This window comes from Aulostomus chinensis, chromosome 5, assembly GCF_037954235.1.
Source record: "Aulostomus chinensis isolate RoL2024-O1b breed Wild chromosome 5, RoL_Achi_v1.0, whole genome shotgun sequence".
Lineage (NCBI taxonomy): Eukaryota > Metazoa > Chordata > Actinopteri > Syngnathiformes > Aulostomidae > Aulostomus > Aulostomus chinensis.
The window spans coordinates 26,775,491-26,802,428 of NC_141324.1; the positions used below are offsets into that span (position 1 = coordinate 26,775,491).

At 42.0% G+C, this 26,938-nt stretch overlaps 2 protein-coding genes across 2 annotated transcripts; one reads left to right on the plus strand and one right to left on the minus strand.

Annotated features, from left to right (window-relative positions):
- Positions 1-1,385: 1,385 nt before the first annotated feature.
- Positions 1,386-7,792, minus strand: ndufv2 (NADH:ubiquinone oxidoreductase core subunit V2). Its single transcript, XM_086204288.1, has 8 exons — positions 7,637-7,792; positions 7,087-7,140; positions 5,945-6,007; positions 4,654-4,770; positions 4,330-4,498; positions 3,803-3,912; positions 1,668-1,744; positions 1,386-1,579 (listed from the first exon to the last, which is right to left on the minus strand). The coding sequence occupies exons 1-8, from the start codon at positions 7,676-7,678 to the stop codon at positions 1,486-1,488; spliced, it is 726 nt and encodes a 241-aa protein (XP_086060414.1). The 5' UTR covers positions 7,679-7,792; the 3' UTR covers positions 1,386-1,485.
- An 833-nt stretch (positions 7,793-8,625) lies between these two features.
- acss2l (acyl-CoA synthetase short chain family member 2 like) lies at positions 8,626-20,632 on the plus strand. Its single transcript, XM_086204289.1, has 18 exons — positions 8,626-8,912; positions 9,070-9,265; positions 11,844-11,935; positions 12,793-12,896; positions 14,814-14,886; positions 15,049-15,124; positions 15,965-16,049; positions 16,343-16,480; positions 16,658-16,828; positions 16,945-17,078; positions 17,788-17,920; positions 18,056-18,112; positions 18,323-18,403; positions 19,096-19,204; positions 19,369-19,437; positions 19,529-19,705; positions 19,974-20,048; positions 20,146-20,632. Exons 1-18 carry the CDS (start codon positions 8,789-8,791, stop codon positions 20,271-20,273), a joined length of 2,022 nt encoding a protein of 673 aa, XP_086060415.1. The 5' UTR covers positions 8,626-8,788; the 3' UTR covers positions 20,274-20,632.
- Positions 20,633-26,938: the final 6,306 nt, after the last annotated feature.

Genomic DNA, 26,938 nt, shown 5'->3' on the forward strand with positions numbered 1-26,938 from the left:
ACCGAGTCATGCCGACTCTGTAAATTCAAACTAATAAAGTGTATTTCTGTTGCATAAACAGTTGACAAAATTAAAAGGAAAAGTACAACAGCCATCAGTCCAGAAAATTGCCTACATAAACAAAACTGACAGTAAAAATGAAGGAGAGTAATTCCATCCATCGTCGTCTTCCGCTTATTCCTTTCTATTAAGGGTCGCGGGGGGGCTGGAGCCTATCCCAGCATCAACGGGCGAGAGGCGGGGTTCACCCTGGACAGGTCGCCAGTCCATCACAGGGCCAACATACAGAGACGAACAACCATTCACACTCACATTCACACCTACAGTCAATTTAGAGTATCAATCAGCCTAGTCCAGAGAGTAATTCCATAAAATAAAATTAAAAATCAAGGTTCAGACCATTTGGTCAACCTCCAGATAACTATAAATTTAAATCTGTCTAAAAGAATGGACAGGCATGTACAGTAAAGCCTGGAGACCTGAAAAATGTCAAGCATACAAGCACTCTAAATATATAATTTGTACCTCTAAAACTAGGGATGGGGCCGATCCAATTCGGCATCGGGTCCGTTACCAGCCTAATTCACAGATCGGAAATTTCCGATCCAGCTCCCGAAATTTTTCAATCCACGAGTTGTCTGTGACTGCTGCATGATTTGCTGGGCCGGTATGTCCACAAGTGACTCCTGGCTGCTCGTTTGCAAGTAAGACAGCAACATGCAATGTTTGCAAAGCCCTTGTTTTGAGAGGTGGAAGCTCCATTGCGTCGTACAACACCACCAATCTTAACAAACATTTAAAAAAAACACCACGGAAAGGAGCACCGGGAGCTGTTAGCCAGGCAGCAGAAATATGAAACGAGCCATCTGGAATCACTTCTGGAGTCGTTTAGCAAGCAGAGTAAACTTCCAGCAGACAACGAGAAAGCTAAAGGGATTACCGAGAAGTTGCTCAACTTTATTGTACTCGATGACCAACCGCTAACAGTGGTGGAAAACCGAGGGGTTTTGCAGCTTGATGGAGCATCTGCAGCCGAGGTATAGTTTGCATTCCAGGAGATATTTATCAGAGACTGCGCTACCTGAACTTTACCTCCGAGTGTAAACCAAGTTAGCCGAGAAGCTAAAAAGTAGTAGTAGTAGTAGTTTGCCTGTAGAGGAGTTTATTACAGCCTCATCAAGTCAAAGATAATGATAATAAAAGTATTAAAGCAAATAGAGCTCTGGTATCCGCAAAATATTGGTATCGGCAGATATCCAAATTTCAGGTATCGGGATCGGATCGGAAGTAATAAAATGTGGATCGGTGCATCCCTATCTAAAACTGCAATTAAATCATATTTTGCCTCACTGGGATTCCTTTAAGTAACACACTGACAGCTAGAGCACAGGTACATGAACAATTTATTTACAGTTTGTTTGAGTCAAACATAATCAGGTCAGGACATGTTGCTTTTGACGAAAAGCAGAATGCGGACGAAATTGTTTACAAGTCCGGCCTTACACCAAAGCCTGGTCCTTTCGGAGGTTCTGTCAGGGAGGTCAGTCCACCTGCAGGCTCACAGGAGAAACGTCCATTTCTGCAACAAACAAATGCATATTTACACTATATATTGGGGCAATGAGATTATAAAATCAGTCAGAACATAACCTATGTCTTGTTAGTACCTTGGCCCTGGTGGTGGGACTCTGCCTGCTTTAAGCTCATCAATTATATCCTCAATGTCCTTGGGGGTGAGGTCCTCCTGAAAACAAGAACAAAGTCAAATGGTGAAACGGTTTTTCACCATTAGAGAATCACAGAACTGGACTAGAGCAAAGGGCTTTAGAGTTTTACCCATCTGTTAACCTCCACGAAGCTAATCTCATCTCCACTTAAATCAACGTTCAAGAGGAGGTAAAGGAAGTTTAGGAAGTCAAAACAAAACTATCAATCATAGAATGAGAATTACTCAGGAAATATAAGAGAAAGCAACAATTAGTCCGAGCTCATTTCAAAGAAGGATTTACTCTGCCAGGTTTTAACCAACACATACACAAAATACCCTTTAAAATGCTTCAATAATTATCGCCAGGCATAACAATACAAGTATATAGTATATATAGTATATAGTGGCTGAAACTGCATCAGATATATTAAAAATGTCTTCACATTTTTCTGTTTCTGTTGTTGCTTGGCTAGAGAAAGCTATCATGCACTACTGGACTAAAGGGCAATGATGGGCTGTAACAAATGATAATTACATTCGTAAATTTGTGAAATTAGTTCCAATCTGATTAATGAAAAAATAGTTTGTTTGTCTATGAGGTTTAAAAATAGAGCCAAATAACTATAAACTTGATTTTGTTTTTACTTTTACTAAACTCAGGCAACAAAAGCAGACCCTGCTGTCCCTTTTTTGTCTTTTTCAAAAAGCAAAATGGATTTATGCAGTTGGGACATATTTAACGGATGAACGAACAGTCCTTCAACCCTTTTATATAAAATCCTAACTGTAAATAAGTATAAAGACAGGATCAGAAATTGAAACACCGAAATAAAACAGAAAATGTCTCTTATATGTATATATATTTTTGCCACCATAACAAAGTAAACTCGGGATGATCCATGATTCTTCAAGGCTTATAAGCTTCCTTTAACAATAACAAAATTATTTTCTTGAAAAAGAATTAATATTAATGTTAGAATATTAGAAAATTAGAATATAATATTAGAATTAAATGACTGCTGAATTATTTAGTATCCAACGAGTATTTTAAGTGCTGATTATATATAATTATGATATAATCTGTGATTATCAAATGCCTTGTTAAGTATAACCTCACTGTCGTGCCTCTACTGATTATGCCTTAAAGAATTTGAGGTGTTACATAAAATTCCTCTGTTCTGAGTCTTACTTCTGTGAATAAACCCTTTGCTAAGCTCTTCCGTACGGCAACCACTGTCTTATCCTACATTAGCAACAGTAACTAGGGACAGGAGGCCTGCCAAGCTTTCAGACACAAGAATATGATGAAAAGGTGTGCATATACAACCCACAAGTATGACAGCAAATACTTTTGCTCTCATTTAGAAGGTTAATTACAATGAGGGGGCAATGTCCTGCCACACATTAAACAAATGGAGAAGAAGGGGTAATTTCATTTTCTCATGGAATAAAACATTAGATAATGTAAAATTAAATGTATTATACATATTTACCCTGCTGTGCAAGAACATGGTGTTCCGATATGTCTGCCCTTCACATAAATTGTCAAAATGTTGAATGCTGACATTTGCAATTAACACATAAGCTTCTCCTGCGATTTTAATGTCCTCAATCAAAATACTCTCCAGTTCTAGCTCTGAGGTTTCAGAGTTATCATTCTGGAAATGTACTATTGTTTCCTTTGTAATATCACTTGCTGATACTGTTGAAAATACCATCACTGACACGCCAGTTGTGAAAGTTTGACAGAGGGAGGGCAGGGCAGTTTCCAATATCCAAAATGTCCTCAGTGGAAAGAGAAAAACTTTACAATTCCAGATAATTAGCCAAAAATCCAAAGCAAAGGCTTTTCACATCACACTGGGCTGATGGAATTTGGACAACACTGACTTTCCAGCAGGATTATTAGTAAATTAAGATGAATGATTTTCACCCACATTAATTTCTTTCAAACAAAATGTGTAGAGTTTGACACTCTCTTTAAAAAAAAAATGGGGCTTGTTCTACAGACAGAGTAACACTAATTTCGGGCTTTAACCAAATTATGTTAAATTCTTCAGCAAATACGCTCTCAAAGAGTACTCAAGCACTCACATAATAGTTGTCATTGATCTGGACCATTGGAGCGTTCACACAGGCACCCAAGCATTCCACTTCTATCAGCGTGAACATCTTGTCTGGTGTTGTCTCTCCAACTTTGATACCTTTGGATAAACAAATTAAGACAAGTTTTACATTTGGCTTATCGCCGCTGGCATGCTGCAGACTGGGTTGCTGGAACTTAAGCAGTACTGCCTGATATAATACAGCTGTGACTCTCAGCAAGACAAAAGTACAACCTCATTATTAGGTTTATAAGGAGGAATCTAATTTGTATCTTCAACAAAACAGACTGATTTATGTTAGCATTCATTTCTGTAAAATTCAACTGGGGATTTCAGTCTCATGTCTCCTTGATTGCTGCTCTGGCACACTTGTTTGAATGTACTGACGGCTGTATATTCACATGTTTATTCATCATCTCTGGTTATGTCAAATATGCATAATAAAGACTGTTTTTCATCTTCCATGTTCATCTCTTCATTGGTGACCCACCATAAGATGGAAAATTTCTCTCTTACCCAGTTTGTTTTGAATGGCCTCCAGGATGCTGTCTGAGTTGCAGAGCATACAGGGTGTAGTTGTGCATATCTGAATGAAGTATTTTCCCACGGGCTGACGCAGGAACATTGTGTAGAATGTCGCTACTTCATACACCCTCATGGGAGGGATGTCTAGCACCTCGGCGACCTGAATCAAAACATTTGCAGACATTCACTGGGGTCCTGCACATGATGTGAAACTTATTCAGGAGTATGTTTTATTCATTACAATACTATGTAAATGATTTTTGTAAGAATTATAAATTGGCATCGCATAGTTGTAAAACGTGAATATCATCGCACCTTGTTCATGGCTGAGATGGGGAGCCATCCATATTGCCTCTGGGCTAAATCCAACACCGGGATGGTGGCTGCTTGCTTATGTCCATCTGGGTACATTGAAATGATCGCCTCGATCCTCTGCAAACCAAATGAAGAGCTGTCAAAGCATGAACAGTAAATAGCATCATCACCAGCATTCTATCATCTAAGTTGGTGTCAAACGATGTAATCCTTATTTTTGTCTTGGTTCGATAGCTATCACATGAGACGATTACCACGTCTAAATGTATATATGTGGTGAACAGGTACATCCCATTAAACTGAAAGTAAACAAACATGCTACAGATTTTGTTCGCAGAGAAAAAGGGGACCTAGTCATCTCATGAGTGACACACAGACTAACTCCTGCGCTCTTGACCTGCAGGCTAAACTGCTATAATGTTCTTATTTCTTCCCAAACTGTTCAGAACTCCGAATCTCAAATGCTGAGCAAGAACACGTTACACCTGTTATATCAGATTTTGCTTTTCAAATTGTGTACCCTTCTCCCAAAGCAACAGCCTTTGTACCTACTTGACAGACAAATCACTATAATCATATAAATGGTGTGTCTAATTTCTCCTGCCAGGGAGACATTGAGTCCCATGACATTGAAGCCATTGAAGGAAAATTGTTAGTTTTGCATTCAAATATGCATATTAATTAAAGAGACAGTAAAATGCAATAAAAACAGGTGTGTTGTATTTCTCCATTCCAGCTATGTCTCTTTCTGATTTGGATTTTTCTTGGTTGCATGACGTAGAAGCTGTAAGAAAAGGATTTATTCTGCTCAAAATATTCTTCATGAAAAATATAAAAATCTATTAAAAAATGGATGTTATTGATTTGGAGCCACTGGGTCACATGACACAGAAGCTATGAAAATAACCCACAAGAATTTTCTATTCAAATATTAATGTCAAAGGGTTTTTTTTCCACATATTTTCCCACAAATTATCATGTAAAATGAAACTAGTGAATTTTTTTTGGATTAATAATCAGGATTTTGTTTCACTCAAAGAGTAATTTCTTTGATGACCCGTAAAAGGCCTGTGGTTAGGAGCGAGCTTTCCTAGGCCTGCTAGCTTCTTACGGCAGCTCTGAGATCTGGGGCGAACGTCTGTCAGATATCCAAAATAAAACGAACTTGACCACAGGTCATTTTCCCCATAATTAAGACTCATGCAGGAATGTATGAAATCATGAGAGAGGGAACATCACATTGGGCAAGAACTACAAAAATGTCTGATAAACAACTCAGTGAGTGTCTTACCTTTTTGTTCTCCTCAGTGAACTCAAAAGGAGTGTCAGGATTGTTGTCAGGTGTATCTCTGTGCTAAAACAAAGTATTCTGAGTTAAGAAACATCAATAATGCATATTTTGTGCACTAAATGGGTAATTATCTTTGTTCTAAATGTAAAGATAATATGGATTTAATTTTACTACCATCTCATGACTGAAAAATAGTCTTTTAAGGGTAATAAGTACCAGTCTGCTAATTAAACATAAATAACCCATCGAGCCCAGGGGGAGAATGGAGTTTCCATTAGACCTCAGAATTAAACATGGAGGTTATTATTATGACAGTTATTCCGGTTTCTGGACACACTGCCCCCTTGTGAGCAGCAAAAAATAATTTGTAAAATTAGGACAGTAACTTAAATGGTGCTTGGAATTAATTTAACGGTATTTGAAATGCTCATCTTAAACAATGATGCCAATTGAAGAGGAGTGAACAGTCAACTCAGCCCAGCTACTTTCCCCCACCACACAAGTCAAAAACACTTGGTTTGTCAAGGGACTGTGAAACCATGGCATGTTTCCGTTACACAAGAACGCCGCTTGTGATGTTTTCAAGTCACTGCATGGCTCTAACAGCCAGTTAACGCAGCTCCCTGGATAAATGAGCTGCCTTTGTTAAACTCATGCCAGAAAACCTAGCAACACCTCAACAATAGAGGCTCAAAAGCCTGTTAAATGAGATCCTAATCACGCTTATTTTCTTAACACATTTAAATTACTTCAACGTAAAAAAGTGGTTTACAATTATAAGCAATATGTTAAAATACAATATGCGACTATTATATATCACTCAGGGTGATGACAACATAAAAAAATGGCTTCTGGACACGCTAACGTGCATTACATGTTTCATCCCTGTCATAGCTGAACTTGCAACAATGGGAAAACCAAAGCAGCTGTATTAGTAACAATCACAAGATGACAAATACAGAAACAACTGTTAGGACAGCCTAACATTTTTTGCTTCTCAGGAAAAAAAATTGGTCGTCATCCTTCATGCTCTTGTAACGAACTATGTCTTCTTCAAGCTTTGAAACCTGAACTGTGAGGTGTCCCACAGAAATTCAACCATGACACCTGGTTCCTGCACCCATCTTGACAAAGGATCTTACCACAAAGATCCCCCCGGCCCCGGCACGAGCAGCAGACCGGTGCAGACCCCTGACCTGAAAGACGAAATGAGGCACTTTTAGGGATGCAACAGTTACACCGGCAGATGAGGCATAGGACTCACGCTCGTTCATGACAACACGTTTGGCTCTACGCCACTGATAAATGTCAACCATTGTAAAAGTGACCCTCAAACTGTCTGAGCTCTGATGGGAGTCCCAGTGACACACGTTGACAGATTTATCACGTTAAAAAAAATGGCGACGGTGTTTTCCACCGTGTGAGAGTAAAAGCTAAAAACAAGCACAAGAAAAGCTAATAATAATTCTTAAAAGATCATGCAAATATTTCCTTTTTGCTTGTTTATAAGCTCCTTTTTTACGCTTGACAGCTGTAAGCAAAACTAGCTACATTGCTAACGTTACTTAACATTAGCTGTTAGCTTGGGGCCTCCACCACTTGCCCTTGTGAAAAGTCAGAATATTTTCTCGCCATTTCACCGAAAAGAGAACTTAAATGCAACCAAATCTGTAACACACTTCTCAACCATACCGTCCGCGACACTGCAGAACGAACGGCAGCAGACAAGAACATCTTGAGGGGTTTCAATTTTGGTCCCGTTGCGTTAGCAAATGGACGGGACTCTCGCAGCAGACATCAACAACGTTACCGCGCTCGATTGAGAGGGTCTGACGTGTGACGCCGCTTCAGGCAGTCAAGTTAATCGATCCCAGAATGACATTTCAGATCCAAAAACAAATGATGCCAACAGCCATTTGATCATTACCTCTGAGCTATGTTATGTAACCTCTTGGCTAGAACATGTCGCATGTTTACCAGCGTTTACTCATGAGAACATCGCCGTTACTTACTGTTTATTACACATTACTGTATGCCATAATGATGAATGAAGAATATAGATTTCATGTAACACTCAATGAAATGGGCACAATTTCTTTGTAGTTATTTTTATGAGTATGAGTCAAGAAGTAGTTAGCAAAAACTGATGACACTTGTTGGGTCTAGATTCTTTAAATGAAAATCTGGTATCATGGCAAAATATTTCACATGAATTCCTTTTCCAAGTAGTTTGAGTCGTAGCTTTCAAGATAACAAATGCTGATCTAGTACCTTGAAGCAAAATTTTAAAACATCATATCATGCAAATGAAATAAATTATTATGTACAAATTATGAAGCTATAATGTTATATATTTGAGAAAGTGTGATTGTAAACAGATGCAGTGAAGATACTTCTATTTTGTTCTTGCTGTCAGTGAACTAGAAATTGTTTCCTGTCAATGTTTTTCTGTTTCTCTGCACCATCACCCTCCCCATCCAGTCAAGCCTCCCTGCACCCATCTGAATCCCAAGTATTCATCCTGCTGCACACCTCCTCCTCTTCCCTTAAAAAAATAATGCGATCAACAGGCCAGGAAAGGCTCATCCAATAAAAAAGTGGGAGTGCTGCACCAGCTAAGCTGATTGGCTGTCCTGACACTAAGCAGACTGAGAGAGAGCCTGCAGCTCATGGATTAGAGGTGGGTCTTTATGCATGCTGAATTGTATTGCCTCAGTTCAGGAGGCCTTGTAGTGCTCATTCCTTAAACAGGAGGATCCAGACAGATCAGCAGTGCCTCCAGATTAACCCATTTTCTGACTCAACCTCAGATGATATAGGGCTCTCTGCATCTAGCCTTCCACAATGGTTGTTCCTGAAACTCAGGACAAAATGTACTATCCTCCTGATGACCTGCAGAGGGATGCTCATGTACCCGATTTTAACTCCTATCTGGCAGCCTACAGGAAATCTCTAGAGAATCCAGAAGGTAGGTCAAACATGTCTGTATTTTTAGAGCAGCGCTTGGAGCATTTTCTTTCATTCTCCCTCATGTTGCTGAGCTTGACTGTATACAGATTCTCACTGTGTTTATCTGGCATGTGTGCAGCCTCCTAACACTGAAATTATGTATTACTTTGTTTCAGCTTTCTGGAAAGAGATTGCAGATGACTTTTTTTGGAAGAAGCCTGCAACAGGCCCAATGCTGCAGTATAACTTTGACGTGACTAAAGGAAACATTTATGTCAAATGCATGGAAGGTGCAAAAACCAACATATGCTATAATATCCTGGACAGACATGTGAAAGAGAGGAACCTCGGTGAAAAGGTTGCCTATTACTGGTAAGCAACAATGGGTGACCAGGGTGAATGATGGCTCTGAGGGGAAACGCTGCCTTGAGTTATGTCAAGTATTCCTGCCAATAGCGACTGCTGTGTCCCCTCTGCAACCCCAGAACACCACAACAAACCTCAGCTGGTAGAACATAGTGGTGCAGTCCCGCACTGCTACCGCTTCAGAGTATGACCGGATCACATAAACACATTGGTTTCAAAACATTCCAAACGTTTTTCCACACAGCATTGCCGTGGATTGTATGATACAAATCCAAGCATGGAAAATGTTGCCTTTTTTTAAAATACAAATGAATAGTTTTTCTTCAAATCCTAAAGAATAAAACACTTCAGATGGATATTGAGCAGATTTCTCACCCAGCTCCACCTAGCACGTGTTCTCGATTTAAATAACTTTAGTTCAAGTACTTTAAGAACTACTTTTCTGGTCGGGGTGAAGCGTCACACCATAGTTCACCATAAAGGATCTACTTTATGATGTTATGGCATTACAGGGACATTATGCTACATATTTGATCTGTCAGCTGAAGTTTAGCAAACAAGAAATAGCTCTTCTGCATTTTTAGTAGCAATAGGGGTTCAATGGAACCGAGCATAGTGGAGCACAGCTATCACCCACAACTGTGTTTGCATCGCATCAAGGACTTATGTAATAGATGCTCATGTGTTCCTGGTGACGCCATATGAAGACAAAATAGACAGTCTGCTGTCTTACTTGTTGTTTATATTCAACTTAGCAGTGACCAATTGGTTCTTTATTTCCTATTAAACACTTCGAATAGGACAATGACTTTGTTTTAAATGGTCATCATTAAAAATAAGATAGCAGGTCCTTTTATTTAAAGATTCTCATTTGCTGCTACTTAGTTTGCAAGAGGTGATAAATGTATTGTACTGGCTGATAGAATGTTGAGCTCTCGACTGAACTAAAGTAAGCTGGATCTCCTCTAGAAGTGAAGTATCACGAGATCACTTTTGTTTTAATTTGGCGCAACATGAATAAGACCGTGTGTCGTCCAAACCACAGATTTTAAGGGATTATGTTTATTTCTTCCATTAAGAGAACCATTAAATTGCATCAATCAACATTAAAGTAATTACATCAAGTCTGCTTGTCAAGAAAACTGTATTTTAGAGAAGAAGTTGTAACTTGGGTTTGAAATGTCAGTAAGTTTTTCACAATTGGTTCCATATTGTTTGTGTAGTGACACTTGCCTTTTTTTCAATGTCAGAGAGCTTAAACTGGGTCTAAACCTATTAAGTTACTTATTAATTGCAGTGGTTTCCCTTTCAAATTCACTCAACAAAATATTCTTTTAATTAATCTCAATGGGCGACAGCATCAACAGAAATTGGCTGCTATTGTGAATGCAGCAGTTTTTGTTTTGATCGTTAGACCCAAATGAAGGTTGAAATATGACAATGATATTCTGCTGTGCTTGGCATAAAGGAGCCTTGCAGTGCTTTTTAACAGTAAAGAGTACAGTTACTTTCTTCTACATCACTAAAGGTAAGAGTATCACTTATCCAGTGTTATTGTCTTGTTTTTCTCTGTTAAGCGAGAACATGAGCATTAAAAAAAAAACCCAATACAACATGGAGACTCGTGCAGCAGGAGTTGAATGACATTAAATGAATAGTGTAGGATATTATAAACAAGCAAAGAAAAGTCAAGGAAATAAAATAGATGAATTAGCAAGTATAACACATGGATTTGCTCCAGATATCTGCCATGCAATGGCTGAAAGCAGATTTGGATTTAATGGCAGACGACCCCAGAAGTTTAGAGGGTCGGTGTGGTAGCAGAAGATTAAACGGGTATGCTCCTAATAGCATTTAGTGATTTACAAAATGTAAATGAGGAATTTTAAGACCCTGTGTGGAGCAGTTCAGACAGCTGACAAATGTAGCTGTATATAAAGCTTTCTTGGTTCATTCTGAACGAGTGACAGCTGTCAAAGGGCCTTTTTAGGAGATCTGAGACAATCCTGTTACAGCAGTCAAACCTGTAGGAAATAAGGTTGTGGATGAGTTTCCTCGCAACTGCTGGGGAAATTATTCATCATGTAGTATATTAATGTGGTAAAAGGCCACAGTGGAACATTTCCGCTAAACTTATCAGCAATTTTTATGACATCTATTTTGTTTTTTTCTAAATAAACAGACATTATGATTGAATTCAAGAGCTGTGGAGCTCCAGGCGAGATTTTGGCTTTTGGTTGGTTCTGCTCAGTATTTGCCGATAGACATGTAGGGCAAAACAATTCTTAATAAAATGAAATGATCTAGGATACAAAGGCACATTAATCATTAACTTTTTATCAATAAGAACTGCTGCAGAGTTTCATCACTGTTCGCATATATTTCATCATCAGAGATAAAGCTTGATGTTATTTTGGCTCCGCACCAGAGGCCTTATGTGTGCCACATAGTTTTTCAAAGTCTATCCTGATGATCAGCCAAACCAAATATAGACACATTTCAACACGCTGGCTGAACATCATGTTAGCCAGGTTGTTAAGGACATGAGGAGATTTTGTGTTTCTTCTCTGTGCTTTCTTCCCAGGGAGGGCAACTCACCTGACCACCGCACAGCCATCACCTACCGCCAGCTGCTGGGCGAGGTGTGCCGCTGCGCCAACGTCCTCAAGCAAATGGGTGAGAAGACGAAGTCTTCATCAGCTCGAGATTATTATCGAGCATCTGAACAGCATGACCTAAAAAGACATTACTCAGTCACTTCAAGGAACATGTGACACGTGAAATTAGGACAGAATGTCAAACACCTCTGAAGATAGAGAGATAGCGAGATACTTTATTGATCTCCTGGAGAAATTTGCAATCTGAAGAATAAAGCCATGTCCATTTTTCCGATTAAATCTTTTATATACTGTTGCAAATTGTGATCTCAAAACTAGGTTATGCAAATAGAAAACTCCCTTACAATGGCACTGCTCATCCAATGAGCCTGTGTCGAATGCTGCGGTCCAGCCCGGTGGTGCTGATTGCATGGATGAAAGCTGGAGTTGGGGAATCTTGCAGGATGTTTTGGATGTTGATGTGAACCTTAAAGGAGAAGGTTGGATCCAGGATGACGCTAAGGTTTAATATTAGGAGGGGAGGCTGAGACTGTGGGACCATAAGTGTTGAGTGATAAACTCTGGTTTGAGGGGTGGAGGGATTCGGTTGTCCTGCAGCTGATTTGTAAGGTTTGAGTTGCAGTTCATGATTGGGGAGAGAATGACAGGAGTGATGGGTTTGGTGGAGATCTAGAGCCGGGTGTTATCAGGGTGCAGCAGCAGAACGGTATGGCTGCACATGATGTGTCCAAGGGGAAGCATGTCGATGATGAAGCGCCAAACCCTGAGGTGATGCTGGTTATGTTAGCATTGCTGGAGTTGAGCTTAGAAGCAGTCTAAGTCAGGCAATGATGAGCTTCGTCTTCTTGAACTGTTCAATTTGGTTTCTACCCTCTGTGATTACTGCTGTTGACAACTTTATGTTTCTTGATGAAGGTGTGAAGAAGGGAGACAGAGTGTCCATCTACCTTCCCATGATCCCGGAGCTGGTCTATACGATGCTGGCCTGTGCCAGGATAGGTGCTGTTCATTCCATTGTGGTAAGTCATGTGATGAAGAGAAGCTTTTTCTTTTTGTTTCAAGAATGAAGAGGTCGTGATTTCTAAACAAGAGGACTTTCATGCAGTATCAGAACAGTGATTATTTCCCTTCCCAGACACTTTCTGTGTTGTGATCTATGAGAAACTTTGCGACGCTCATAGCAGGAATCTGTTTCCTGGTGCTACGTCAGCACGCGTGCGTTTCCATTTTATTTAATCTCAGTTCAAATTGATTTGTTTTTCAGTCAGTCAACCTCCAGGTTAGCAGTGTTTGCTACTTTGACCCAATCCCCCCCCCCCCCCCCCCCCCAAAATTACATGTCCAGAAAGTGTGTTTGACCAGACTGCAGCTCCAGTAGTTATCAGCTGTTCTCTGCGTGAACGCTAGTAGTTCCCTGGTATATGGGTCAGACGTTTACAGGCTCTATCCAGTCTGCGAAGAGATCAGTTAGGGTTGGTTTGGGAGCCAGCCTACACTGTCTTCCTGGTACAACCTTCCCTATTTGTACAAAGGTTAGCAGCCTTGTTAAAAATATCTCCTGGCTGGTCCACGGTGGGTTCATGACTGGTAATAGCCTCTTTTTGGCAGACCTGAATATGAGTGACCTTGCTTGTGCTTGTTCTATGTTCACGTTCCACCTCCAAGTCTTCATCGTATCTGATATGATTCATCACTTAGCAACGTGGGGATGTGTTGGAGCTTTTAAATAGCACCACATTCTCATTCTAAATCCTAGTTCGAAATTAATTTAGCATAAAATGAGATCGCAGATGTGAGTCAGGACGCAGAGCCAGTGACGCTAATGTGGTGACATTTTGCTGAGTCCAGAGTCCTCAATGACCTGAGTCATAATGTTGTCATCAACACTGAAACTTTATACTGCGTGAACTATTAACCACGGCCAGAGCACCAGGACCAGGCAGGGGACCGATCTGGATGTCTGGTTGATGATGGAATATTCAACAAGGTTATTCCTCTATACTTCCTAATGATAGGAGATATTACTCACCAGCTTTACAGCTTCGACACATCAAATTAGACTCTAACATCAGCACCGGTCAGGCTAGAGGGAATCTCATGTGAAAAATAGCAACTTTTTCTGATTAAAGTTAGCTTATAAACATGGGTCTTGGGTGTGCAGTCGCAGCCACTGGTGAAGTCGCGTGAGGTCACTCAGGCCTTCATCAGCGTTGTGTTCGTGAGTGGAAGTGATATTTAAGCACTTGATAAGTCCCACAGTGTAGGAGCTGTGAATGATCGGGTTGTGCTTTTCTTCTTCTTGATTTTTGTTTATTATAACAGAGATGGAAGAAACCAAACAATGAAAAACAACAGACACTTGGCCAAACCCAATGTGAAATAATAATAATAAAAATAATAAAAAATGCAATTTTAACTATGTTAGTTGAATCTGCTCCAATACACCCACATGCCACAACAAATCCACACATAAGAAGTCCATAATGAAAACTTTTAAATCGAGATGTGACTGGATTGTACTTTGTTTTTTCATTTTTCACACGATCAGCCAGGCGCTTCAGCCAGAACAGTTATGTTTGTAGAATTAATTTTTCCGTCAAATCAACCGGAATGATTCTTAGTTGTGGCCTAAAGTTTAGAGAAGCTTGGGGGGGGTCCTGCTTCCAACCCCGTGACACACAGGATCAATTTGGGTAGGGAAAGTGGAAGAGCAGTGCTGGCCCACCCTCAATAAGACAGCTGAGGTGCTTTAAACAAGGCCTTTAACCCCCAACTGCTCCGGCGGATGGTGAATGTGATGTGAATGTGATGTGAATGTGTGAATGCTATCTTGGCAATCCCGCAAATTGAGTTTCACCAGACTAAATGGAGGTCAGAATTTTGTTTTGAAAAAAGTTCCTAACATTTGCTTTGTTTCTGACTGTCTGCATGTTCAGTTTGCAGGTTTCTCCTCTGAGTCTTTGTGTGAGAGGGTTATAGACGCCCACAGCAGCGTCCTGGTGACAGCAGGTAGGTCCAGCAGCCCAGCTGGGAGATGTGTATGCCGATGCAGCATTCCTGGGATCCTCAGTAGCACTCAGGGGCAGTAAAGCTTGTTGATACACCTCGACATCTATTTATTGTCTGTCTCTCATCTACTGGTCCCTCCCTTCGCCACTTTGTTATACACAGATGGTGTTTACAGAGGAGAGAAGCTGATCAACCTGAAACAGATTGCAGATGAAGCGTTGGAGACATGCAGAGAAAAGTAGGTACAAGGTTTCTCCAATCTCAGCAAATGCCCTTTATTTGCATGAGCTGTTGGTTATAGGAGCCAACCTGGTGTATGAGTCACTGAGTACACACACACACACACACACACACACACACACACACACACAGAATTATTATCAGGGATATAGAGGACATTTACTGTCAGGTTTCCACAGGTTTCAGGTTGCCGGGCAACATGGAGTACCCAGATTCATCAGGGAAACCCAAATGGCTCCTCTTCCATGGCAACAAGAGCCTGGGACGGAAGTCAGACGTGCAGGATATGGCAAATTAGTACAAAGGGTCAGAATGTAGGGGTGCAGGAGATGTAAGTAGGGATAAAATCATTGAGCCATGCTCCTACGACAGCTTGGAGAAGTAATTTCACAATAAAATGTGTTTAGATACCATCCAGAATACCAAAATTCTGTCAAACATTTTTTTAATGGTTTTCTGCTTTGACAAAATACCTTCACAATTTGTATACAACTACTTTATTATATTATTTTACCTCCTATGACGTACAATGTACTGCTGCAGTGAATCTGTTCCTCTGTAACAAGTATTCCTCAGTTCCATCCGTCTTCTTGGGACATGAAACACATGTTGCATGTCTGTTGCTCCTGGACAAAAGACCTTCATCTCCCTCTTCTTTGCCTCCATTGTTTAATGACTAGTTATTTGTGGAGTTTTTTGCTTTTCTGAGCCAGAGCTGTAGAAGATGTGGAAAACTGTCACAAGAGATTTCAAAACAACACAAACTGTACAAAAGCCTCCCATGACCCTCCAGACTGGATGTCGTTTGCTCTCACACCATGTTTTCATTCTGTCACAGAGGATCATCCAGCGTCGCTAAATGCCTTGTGGTCAGGCACCACGCGCTGAGGACAAAGAGCGGTGCGTCAGGACACAAACTACAGGTGGACATCTTTATTTGGACGCTGAGAAAGTTCTATTGTAACAAACTGTTTTTTGCATATGAAGAAAATATGATGAATGACGCCAACGGAGCGGCTGCTTCACCTTAGACTCATTTGGGATTTTCAGGACTACCACTAAACATTTATTCAGGCCCCAGGCGTTACACTGACCACTGTCATACATGGTATCTCCTAAATTTCATGAACCAATCTGACAGGATGTGTTGTCTCCTCCATGTGAGAAAACACATCGAGCATTTCATATTTCTAATTTCTTGTCCTGGTTTCTTCAGACCTCCTGGAACTCGGAGTACGACGTGTGGTGGGATGAGGTGATGAGAGACTCTCCTGAGGACTGTGAGCCTGAATGGATGGACGCTGAGGACCCACTGTTCATCCTCTACACCAGCGGGTCCACCGGAAAACCAAAGGTTGACATGTAGAAAACTGAAGAAACTGTAGAAAAGCTGCCCCCCCCCCCCCCACACACACACACACACACCTGTATCCCCTCTGCCAGCATCAAGTGCCCCCTTATTCGGGCTGTCTGCAGCTGTGTGTGCGCCGATTATCTCCTAATAGTGTTCCTGTCATTGTGTATGGTACAGGGTGTTCTCCACACTGTTGCTGGGTATTTGCTCTACACATCGCTGACCTTCAAGTACGTTTTTGATCATCACCATGGCGACGTGTACTGGTGCACTGCTGACATTGGCTGGATCACCGGCCACTCCTACATCACTTACGGCCCCCTTGCGAATGGTGCTACGAGTGTTCTAGTGAGTTGTTTTATATGCCCATTGTTCTACTAGATGCGGTCCCACATCAGAAACTGAAACTCAACACAAGGTATTAGTACTTGCTGCTCGGAGTGATCCATGTGTGTACTTTTCAGTTTGAGGGTATTCCAGTCTACCCTCATGTCGGCCGACTCTGGGAGATTATTGAGAAGTACAAAGTGACCAAGTTTTACACTGCTCCCACTGCCATCCGCCTGCTGATGAAGTACGGACAGGAACCACTGCAGAAGTGAGTTCCAATCCTCAATATTCACTCAATTTTCCTGAAGCGTCAGAAACATGAGTGCAACAAGGTTTCCAGCTGTTGTATGTCCCCTTTCACTCATGTCTTATGTAACATTTTGCTGTGTCATACTGCAACCCTACTGTATAAATAGGGGTGTGACTGAGGTGTGTGATTTGGCTGTTTTCATGCACTGGACTAGCAAAATTCAGAACAGGATTAGAAACCATAGTTTTTCAACAATGTACCTCCTTAAGGTGAAATGCAGAAAACATCTAAACCTCATCCTACACTGTAAAACAAAACTTAACCCAAAAAAGTGTTTTTTGCCATTCAAACACTCGTAAATAAGAGTCTGGAGCTCATGAATATGTTTGCTGCATCTGTTCTTTGTGATTCAGAAATGCAGGAAGAGCCAGCCACATACATTTAGCTCGAAGCTAATGGTGTCTGGCGGCTAACAGCAGCAAAACTGTCCAAAAATGTCTTTCAAGTGCATCATCTGGTGAAATCAGTGTCCCCTCCGTCCGTCCGTTAGCTCGGTAATCCATAAACACTTTGATGTGCGCAAAAGTCGAACAAGCCACACTTGAGGTTTGGCGCTACTGTAACTGAGCATGCTCAGTAGTTTTGTTGTGAAATAACATGGTAGATCTCTACATTTGAAGGATGACTGAGATATCTGAGGCCCCCTTGTCTTACCTGCCTCTCTCAGGTATGACCTCTCCAGCCTGAAGATTCTGGGAACGGTGGGCGAGCCGATCAACCCGGAGGCTTGGCACTGGTACTACGAGGTGGTGGGTCAGGGCCGCTGTCCCGTGGTCGACACCTTCTGGCAGACAGAGACGGTAAGTGTGAGACAACATCATCTGACTGCTTTTTAAGGGCAATTCCAGTGATTTTATGTGTTAGTACTAAAAACTACTTGACAAAGATGAAAGCATGACTCATGCAGGTTTAAATATGGCTTCTCCTTCCTGCAGGGAGGTCATGTTTTAACTCCTCTGCCTGCAGCCACACCGCTGAAACCAGGCTCGGCTGTAAGTGAAACCCATTACCTCATACTTTCTGTGTCAACCTTAAACATACCCGCATCTCCTGTCAGGAGTTTTAGCAATAGGAGTTCATGCTGGTGAGAAAAGGTTGAGTCATTCATCGGATATTAACTTTCTGGAGAAGATATTCATTCAGACTTCCCATGAAAGTTATGAAGAGTACATTCATAACACGTAAACCGTCTCATATTGCAGACCTTTCCTTTCTTCGGGGTGGAGCCAACCGTCCTCAACGAGCACGGGGAGGAGCTGCACGGCGAGGCTGAGGGTTATCTTGTAAGTTCAATTTATGAGATCAATCAAACTTATTTTGCATATTCTTCATATTGTAGACTTACAAATAATGTTGGTACAGTTTAATTTACTGACATGTGCTGTACATTTTTGTTGCTTGAGGCCATTTCTGACTACACACATTGAAAAGATATTAGGTCTTCACTTCAAAAGACTATATGTAAGTTTTGGCCCAAAAACAAAAATGTAATCAGGCTGACATGATTTCTTTGTCCTCGCTTAGCCATCAGGTCTCCGGGACATGAGCAATAGAAGGACTATTGTTTTATCGCATGCTGATTATGTTTAAAACTCATAAATGAATGACATCTGAAATCACTTTCCTCTGCTGTTTTCATTTCTTGACCTCATGATCGTCTGCGCCGGTGTCAAAGAATTGTGCAAAGTTTCACGGCCTTCACCACAGTTTCTAATACTAATACATAAATCTGGTATGAAAACACACGGCTTGAACTCTGCACCGTGCATCACTCATGTTTGTGGTCTTTACAGGTCTTACACTGTGTGCAGAGGGCGGCTGGAGTCTGAATTTTGATAGCGATTGTTGAAAATTTGTTGCATCTAGTTAATGATGATTGTGAAAGGGATTGTTCTAGTAATTTTTTAGCTGTGGTAGCTATACATATGGTGTGTGTGTGTGTGTGTGTGTGTGTGTGTGTGTGTGTGTGTTGCAGGTTTTCAAGAGGCCCTGGCCTGGAATCATGCGTACCGTCTACAGAAACCACGAGCGCTTCGAGAACACCTACTTCAAGAAATTTCCAGGGTTTTATGTGACCGGCGATGGTAGGTCACGTTGACGTGGGAACATCATGTTCACTCCACCTTCACAAAGATTACATGACGCTCTGCTGAAGTTTCCTTAGGAGCAAAAGATGCCATAAAACTCTTTTTTTTTTTTTTTTTTTTTTTTTTGGTGGGGTGATGCAATTTGTGTTCTTCTCTCTCAGGCTGCAGACGAGATAAAGATGGTTATTACTGGATCACGGGAAGAATAGACGACATGTTGAACGTGTCAGGTACTGAACTGCCTGTCTGATAAAACAACCTCTTCATAAAAGCATTTCCTGATGAAACCCATGACCTGGTGTTTTTGTTTTGTCCGTCAAGGCCACCTGATGAGCACTGCGGAGGTGGAGGCATCTCTGACGGAGCACCCAGCAGTGGCGGAGGCTGCAGTCGTAAGCAGGCCTCATAAAGTGAAGGGCGAATGTCTGTACTGCTTTGTCACCCTCAAAGACTGCAGGGAGTTCAACCACAAACTGGTGGATGAGCTCAAGAGACTGGGTGAGGCTCAGAGTCAGGGGCTTTACTTCAGGGCTGCAGGACATTTATTCTGTAATTTTTTTCATGTTTAGAAAATTCTAGTTCATCCAGGAAACAAGTTCAGGGATTAATAGATTAAAAAAAAGTGTGTGTGTTTGAAAAGGTTATTAGGTTGCATCTATAATTACAGGGTTTATCGTGCTCCTCTGTCCTCTGAAGAATGAGATTGTTTGGCCTTTGAGTTCCGCCTTCCTCTCTGCAAATACATTTTTCCTTAACTGTTTTGTAGTGAGGGAGAAGATTGGACCGATTGCAACACCGGACTTCATTCAAAATGCACCAGCACTACCCAAAACCCGCTCAGGTATCACCTCTTTGAAATCTAATACTGCTCCTCCTCCTCCTCCTCCTCCTCCTCCTCCACTCTCTTCCTCATCTCTTCCTCTTGTGGTCGTATTCAGGGAAGATCATGAGACGAATCCTCAGACAGATCGCCCGCAACGAGAAGGACCTGGGAGACCTTTCGACACTGGCTGATCCCAAAGTGGTGGAGGAGCTGTTTAGCCAGAGATGTGAAGCTGCAGCCTGACCCCCCCCCCCGCTTTTCTCTCTCTCTCTCTCTCTCTCTCTCTCTCTCTCTCTCTGCTTGTACTGAATGAAGGGAATGTAATCAGAAAATTATACTGCAGTTGAGGAAAAGCCAGTCAAATGTAAGCGATGTTGTGTAAATGTAAACTTATGGAGCTGTTGTCAGTTTCTATTTTGGCAACAAAAACAATGAACTAAATGCAGAATGATCCTCTTTTATATTTTCTTAAAGGCCAGTTCTTGTGCATGTCTGATGTTTCATATGTATCAGCTTTGCACAGCAGGATTTTGTTTTGCTTTGTGTATAAATTTCTCAAATGCAATGTATTTCTATATACTGTGAATAAACAATTGTATCTATTTGTTGCTTTTGTTCTTCTGCTCTCTGTTGCAGCAGCTGATCAGTGCCCTCATGTGGCAGGAATCTTCCTGTGCAGGTGTGATGGGATGTTTTACTGTTAAAGCTTTTCTCTCCTCTCCTGCAGAGGCTTTCGTGCCTTTGTCGTGCAGCTGATGATGCACAACGAGAACACTGAACTTTGAAGGTGTGATCATTCCAGCAGGGAGAAGAAGAAATATGGCTGCTGATTTTGTTTCAAGTGCATGAAATTACAAGCATGTGTGGCTTCAAAAAGAAGAGGGGGGTAAAAAGGACGACGAGATCGAAAGCAGGAGATTCGTTAAGTACCTGAGACAGGTTTGAGTAATTTTGTGTTTTGGGGTCAGTTACAGTGCCCTCAGTGGATTTCCTTTGTTTCTATCTGCCTCTGGTTGTGAGGGCAAGAAAACCCCCAGAACACAATATAGGGGCAATGTTACATCATCACCCCCAGCAGAAAATGAGTAGTTACCATGACAACCTCTCCATCTCCCCCACTCTCCCCCTTTTTCTTCTGGTAACAGCAGTACAGAGATGTTTTGTAACCTGCAGCTATGACCACAAGTAGGATCTTCAGATATGGAAATCAGGGGGGGGAAATGTATTGACTGCACAGGATTATTAATTTCTACCTCCACCAAGGATGTTGAGTTTCCACTCCCATCCGTCTGTGTTAGCATCAGTATGCACACACTATGAGTGAAGAGTGGAGAGGTTCAATATCATATATTGCATGTTTTTCTTTTGCTAACATCACAAAATAGCACATTTCTTGACATCATGCTTCTGTGGTCAATTTGTTCTTAAAGATTTCTGTTTAACTCACTGCCACAAATATCAATTGACACATAATTTGTTTTTATCACAACCAAGTCAAATGTATCTTGTGTCTTAGAACTGAACTTTTTTTTTTTTTTAGTCAGAAGACTCACATTTTTCTCCAACGCCCTTCAAACCACGCAGTGATTCCTTCCACCTCATTCTCACGTCACATGACACCAGGATTTTTCTAAAGGGAATTTTAAAAAAGGGTCTTCTCAAACTTCCTGTGTTTTCCACATTTTACACGTCATGAACAAATACATTGTAACACTGTATTCACCACAGTCTCCTGCATCCCATAAAATGAATTCTTTTCTCACTCGTCGGCATCTTCGACCACCACGGGAACCTGGAACTGCCTGAAGCCTCCCACGTGATCTGGATCAGCTGATTGGTCCGCTTCACTGGCGTCTCTTTCAAAAGCATCCATTTTTGTCTATTCGTCGCTTCTCATTTCATACTTTGATGCATAGTTATTACAAGTGTTGAAGCTTAAAACTTAGTTTTTTTAATCAAATAGTGTATTTGGTGTGATTTTTTTTCAACAAGAAAAGCATTACTTCCAAGAATTTCAGTCTCCCTGTCTTCGTTTTAGCATTACCGCACCAACTGCACATGGGATCGAATCAGAACTTTGATTGGTACCGTTGCTACCGCCTGTGCTTGTCCTCTCATTTGTGAGAAGGGTCTATGTTGACAGGACCAGCGTGTGATGTTTGGTGGCATCTAGTGGTGAGGATGAGGATTGCAACCAAGGAACATTGTTGATTTCCCGCAAAACCTCACGCTTGCTACACGCATCAAGCAATGAATTGAGGTCAGTACGACCAAAATGTGTGTGTGTGTGTGTGTGTGTGTGTGTGTGTGCGTGTGTGCAGCACACTTCATTGCGTACTTGATCAAATTCAGTACAGTTGAAACAACAACCGAGTTTTAAAATAATCTCTTCCATCCTAATCTTGAGGGAAACAGCAGCATTCTAATGTGTGAAGCGCTGTAATTCCTCTCCGGCCTCTCACAGGCTCCGGTCTCCAGACAATTTCAGCCTCAAATCCTTCGTCATTGTTTTTGATGTGGCATCATCACATCAGCTCTGAGAGGAAGAGACCGCATTGCGTTATCCATCCACATTGGTGTGGTTCCGTGAGCGCGTCCGGGCCGAGGCCCTCTGTGACTGACACAGAGATGTCAGTGCTGTGTGTGCAGGCTCAAGCGTCAGTGCCAAGAAGAACACTGCAAGCAAATTACACGGACAAAAGATTGAAGAGGCTCCGAATGAAAGCTGCCTTTCTGTTCTTTAGCCCGCTGGAAGCTGGAGGCTTTGAGATAACCGTGAAGAGGTCGACCACAGCCTTAAAAAAGACAAAACAAGTGTCTGCAAAATTTTATACAACACAACAACAGATTACATTTCCTCAATTCTTAAACACTTGTGCTGTGCATGAGCATTTCCATTTTGTGCTAATAGCTGCCTCCTCTCCACTTGATTTCAGAGGAAAATATTATACTTGTGTTTACGTTAACTCCTCCTGAAGCTTCAGGAAGTAGAATACTATGATGTCATACATCATTTGGGGAGACTGTTCAGAATAATACCTTTTTCCTTGAAGTTAGAATATGAATGTGCAACTTTGATTGAGCATTTTCAGATTCTACCCAAATAAAATGTAAGAATACAGTACTGTCTTTGTTGGAGTTCTTGTTTTACACCAGTTGGAACGACAGCCCCGCTGGTTTAGTTCAGGGTTCAGTGGACGTCCTGAAAAACGTGGTTCTGTTCACCCGGCCCTGTGACGCCCGGCCTCTGCCACGCTTCAACAACCCCGTAGCCGCCACTGCTCTGGTCTTGGGGCCTCGGCTGCCCCTCAGGAGCTGGGCATGCATTTTTTTCTCCCCCACATGAATAATGATGTAACAAGTGAAGTGAAGGGCCTCCAGGCAGAGCTCCAGCTCAATATGAAATCTCCTCAGGGCCAAAGCTCTCGCCTGCTCCGTGCGTGGCTCTTTTGTATTGTTGGCATGACAACCTCTAAGCTAATGGCAAAGCCAGGCCCATTGTGGCGCTCATTGTCTGTTTGTGGCCTTTGCTCGCAGCTGTCGGCGTGTGCAATTTGGGGTCCTATTTTTGACAGATTGTGTGCCGAACGAGGCAGCGCCGAGCCTTCAGAAAGGTTAATCCAGCCGTCAGAACACTCGGAGGACGGACAGCTCAGAAGATTCCAGTAAAATGTGTCTGTGCAGCCTTTCACCAACCTGTCAGTGCCATGAAACCCACTCAAGGGTTGGCCGACCGAGAGTGAAAGATTCTTGTATCATTAAATTCTTCAACTTAAAGGATCATGTGGGAGGGGCTAATCAACGTTACGAGATATTGACTGACGGTGTTTCTTCAGTTGGACGTTTTACTGTGCAGGACGCTGCTGTTTGTGCCGCTGTCCACTCATCAGCCGAACAGGGAGAGTTTCTGCCCGTTAAAAGGCAGGAGAGTTATTAAAATAATCTGTGCAAGATCACCATTTCTACAATTCCATACTGACATTTTACAATAAACAAGGTTAGAAAGGCAAATATTTGCTCACAGATGATCCTTAAACACACAGTTACACAATTATTCCTACATCTAGAACAGCATTGGTATTCATCTAAAGTCGGTGTTTTCGGCCCTCTGAAAAACATGAGTCCAATTGTCACTCTTCCTCCAGCTCTATTATTCTGGTCTCTACTGTCTCTCAGGGGAAATCTTCGGCTCTCTGGCTGCTAAATGATCAACAAGCTCAGTTTGTCGGTCTGCCGTTTGGTCCTGAGCGTGAAAGACACAGCAGGTTCATCACGCGGGTGGAAATGTTCATGCAGAAAACTCCAAAAATTAAGCGAGATGTTAATTTTCCGTGATTCTCAGGATGAGGTCTCACATCAGTCCTTCCGCCGATTGTCTGAATGAAAGTTTGGAAGGCAGCAGCTTTGAATCTCAGTGTTTTGAAGTTATTCAAATGCAAAACTTGTCTTTATGAATCTTTAATGAAAGACTTGAGGATACAAAGACACCTGAGGCAGTTTCACGCTGATGGAAGTGAGTGAAATTTTGAGGCTTTATTTGTTGCCAGCGTGAAGATGGCGATTTATGAAACTTTTCTTTTGTTTGGCGACATATTTTCATCTGCGAGCCGCTTGTTTGTGACCAGCCAAAATGATTTCCCGGCGTTACGAGGCGCTGCTTCTTATCTGATGTCTTACTGTGCTCTCGTGTTTAATGACTGTGACTCTCTCAGTAATTATCCAGGCCTTTTTGAAGCTTCTAGAAGAACCGATTCGTTGGGGGGGCTAGTTGTGGTGAGCTGCCCTCTGGGATTCAGCTCCCTGTGTTGATCCTCTGTGTTCAGATTTCAAAAACTGTCAGTTGAGTCAGCAGCTGCGCAACACTCCAAAACAAAGGCAAAGGAGAAAAAAAACCAGAGGCTCGTCGAGTCGGTTTAGTCAAACTCCCAAAGATTTGGGAGCAAGAGGGGAAACTACTGTGAACAATCTGACAGCCACTGTTGCATTATTCACCACGGCCGATGAGGAAAACGTGGCTATTTAAAAAAAAAAATCTTTTTCAATCACAGTCAAACGTCACGGCAAATATTCCAAAGCAGCTTCATTTGAAGTCGTGATTTAGTGTTGAAGGAAGTCATTCGTTCACTGTTTAACGCTTCAGAAGTCTTCCCGAGTTATTTGTCATCTCGTTTTAGCCGCACACACGCGGACACACACGCACACACACACACGCACACACACGCACATACACACACACACACACACACGCACGCTAATTTCCATTCACATTTAGTTTCACCGACAACATTTGTGATTCATTCATTGATCTGCATCTTCCATACCGTCAACAGCAGAGGAGACGACACAAGGCAGCGTCCCTCTTTGAAAGTTGGCTCCTATCTGAAACTATTTCATGTGCCATTAAAGCTAATGTGACTTTCATTCGTGTCCTGTCAAAGACACAAAAATCCTGTCCAATCTGATGTTTGGGTTTTTTGTTGTTGTTGTTGTTGTTGTTGGTATCCTGACAAACATCTGTTGGCTTCACTGATGCTGAGTTTATTTTTCTTATCAGTTAATTGAATCTGTTAAAAATGACCTTGTAAAGTGGTGAAAACAGAGTCAGCTGTTCAGTGACTTAGAGGAACACGCCAGCATCTTTGGGAAATGGTCAGACAAGAAGAGAGACACCCTTCACTCCCCTCTGCTGCAGGAGGGAGCTGAGACTGCTAGTTAGCATAGCACAATGAATGGTAGTGAACGGGAAGTGTTAGCATACCCCAGTTTTGCCTGTAGTTCCCCCTCTGTGTGGATAAGGTGCAGGATCTTGGTTTGTCCTGAAGTAATCCTCTTCTCCCTCTCCTGCAAAGTCAGCCATGATTAGTTGCAGCTCTCGCTCTTCTATTCATCAACACTGGCCGCATCAAATCACAGCACCTGGTCAGGAACGAAGCATGTATCTGTTGTGGTGCCCATCTTCATCTCTCTGCTTGTCTCCACCTGATGATGTAACCAGACCTGCACAGCATCAAGACCCGGCTCCTCCTCCCAGACTCTGCCAGATGTCTATCTGCACCTCAGGAGCTCTGCGTTCCGCTCCCGCAGTCTGGGATTTGAATCAAGTTCCTCCAGCTCTCTCATCTCAGGGAGGACCTCCGCCACCCACTGCTGTCCCCACCTGACATCGTTTGAACAATAAACGGTTAATATTCACCCCAACGGTGCGCTTTTTCGGTTCTGGACATTTTCATGACAACAGCATCTCTGAAACCTCAATATCCAGCCATTTGAAATTCATAATGAGTGTCACGCACAACTCTATCAATGCAGACAAAGACCGTTTCGGAGAGAAGTGATGACTTTTGACAGAGGCCCATTAAAACTTCCCATCCACCACCATCCACCGTGCTAAGCTAACTGGCGGTCAGCCGGTCTCTGTTGGTCTCTGATCCTGAACCTCACAGAGGAGGAACTGGAGGTTATAGTAGCTGAGTGAGCATGACAGGGGACAGATTTGTAAGGGCAAGAGAAAGAGATGCTCACAGAATCTCTCCCCACTGGTGATGTCACAGGTAACTTAGAAGGGATGAAATACTTGTCCTCCGTCTTTGCCTTAAAAAAAAAAAAAAAACTAAACTAAAAACCTTGACTGTATTTGGGGTCACTTGTATTTCAAAAAGGTCATGCCCTTGTTGCTGCAGCTGACACCAGATATTAAAGCAGCTTCTAGTGTTTACAGAGCATAAGTGTGTGTGTGTGTGTGTGTGTGTGTGTGTGTGTGTGTGTGTGTGTGTGTGTGTGTGTGTGTGTGTGTGTGAGAGAGAGAGAGTGTGTTAGCAGGGACTCTAGTGATGGTGTAAATTATTCAGCAGGGGTGGGTTCCTCTCAGGGCGGATGCAAGTGAAAGCAGAGCATCTCCTTCTTCTTCC

Coding starts and splice junctions, on each gene's coding strand:
- ndufv2 (XM_086204288.1), bottom strand. CDS start 7,678: ATGTTCTTGTCTGCTGCCGTTCGTTCTGCAGTGTCGCGGACG. Junction 6,008..7,086: donor GGGCCGGGGGGATCTTTGTG/GTAAGATCCTTT, acceptor ACTTTGTTTTAG/CACAGAGATACACCTGACAA. Junction 4,771..5,944: donor TCACTGAGGAGAACAAAAAG/GTAAGACACTCA, acceptor TTTGGTTTGCAG/AGGATCGAGGCGATCATTTC.
- acss2l (XM_086204289.1), top strand. CDS start 8,789: ATGGTTGTTCCTGAAACTCAGGACAAAATGTACTATCCTCCTGATGAC. Junction 16,481..16,657: donor GGTCCACCGGAAAACCAAAG/GTTGACATGTAG, acceptor TGTATGGTACAG/GGTGTTCTCCACACTGTTGC. Junction 20,049..20,145: donor ACTACCCAAAACCCGCTCAG/GTATCACCTCTT, acceptor GGTCGTATTCAG/GGAAGATCATGAGACGAATC.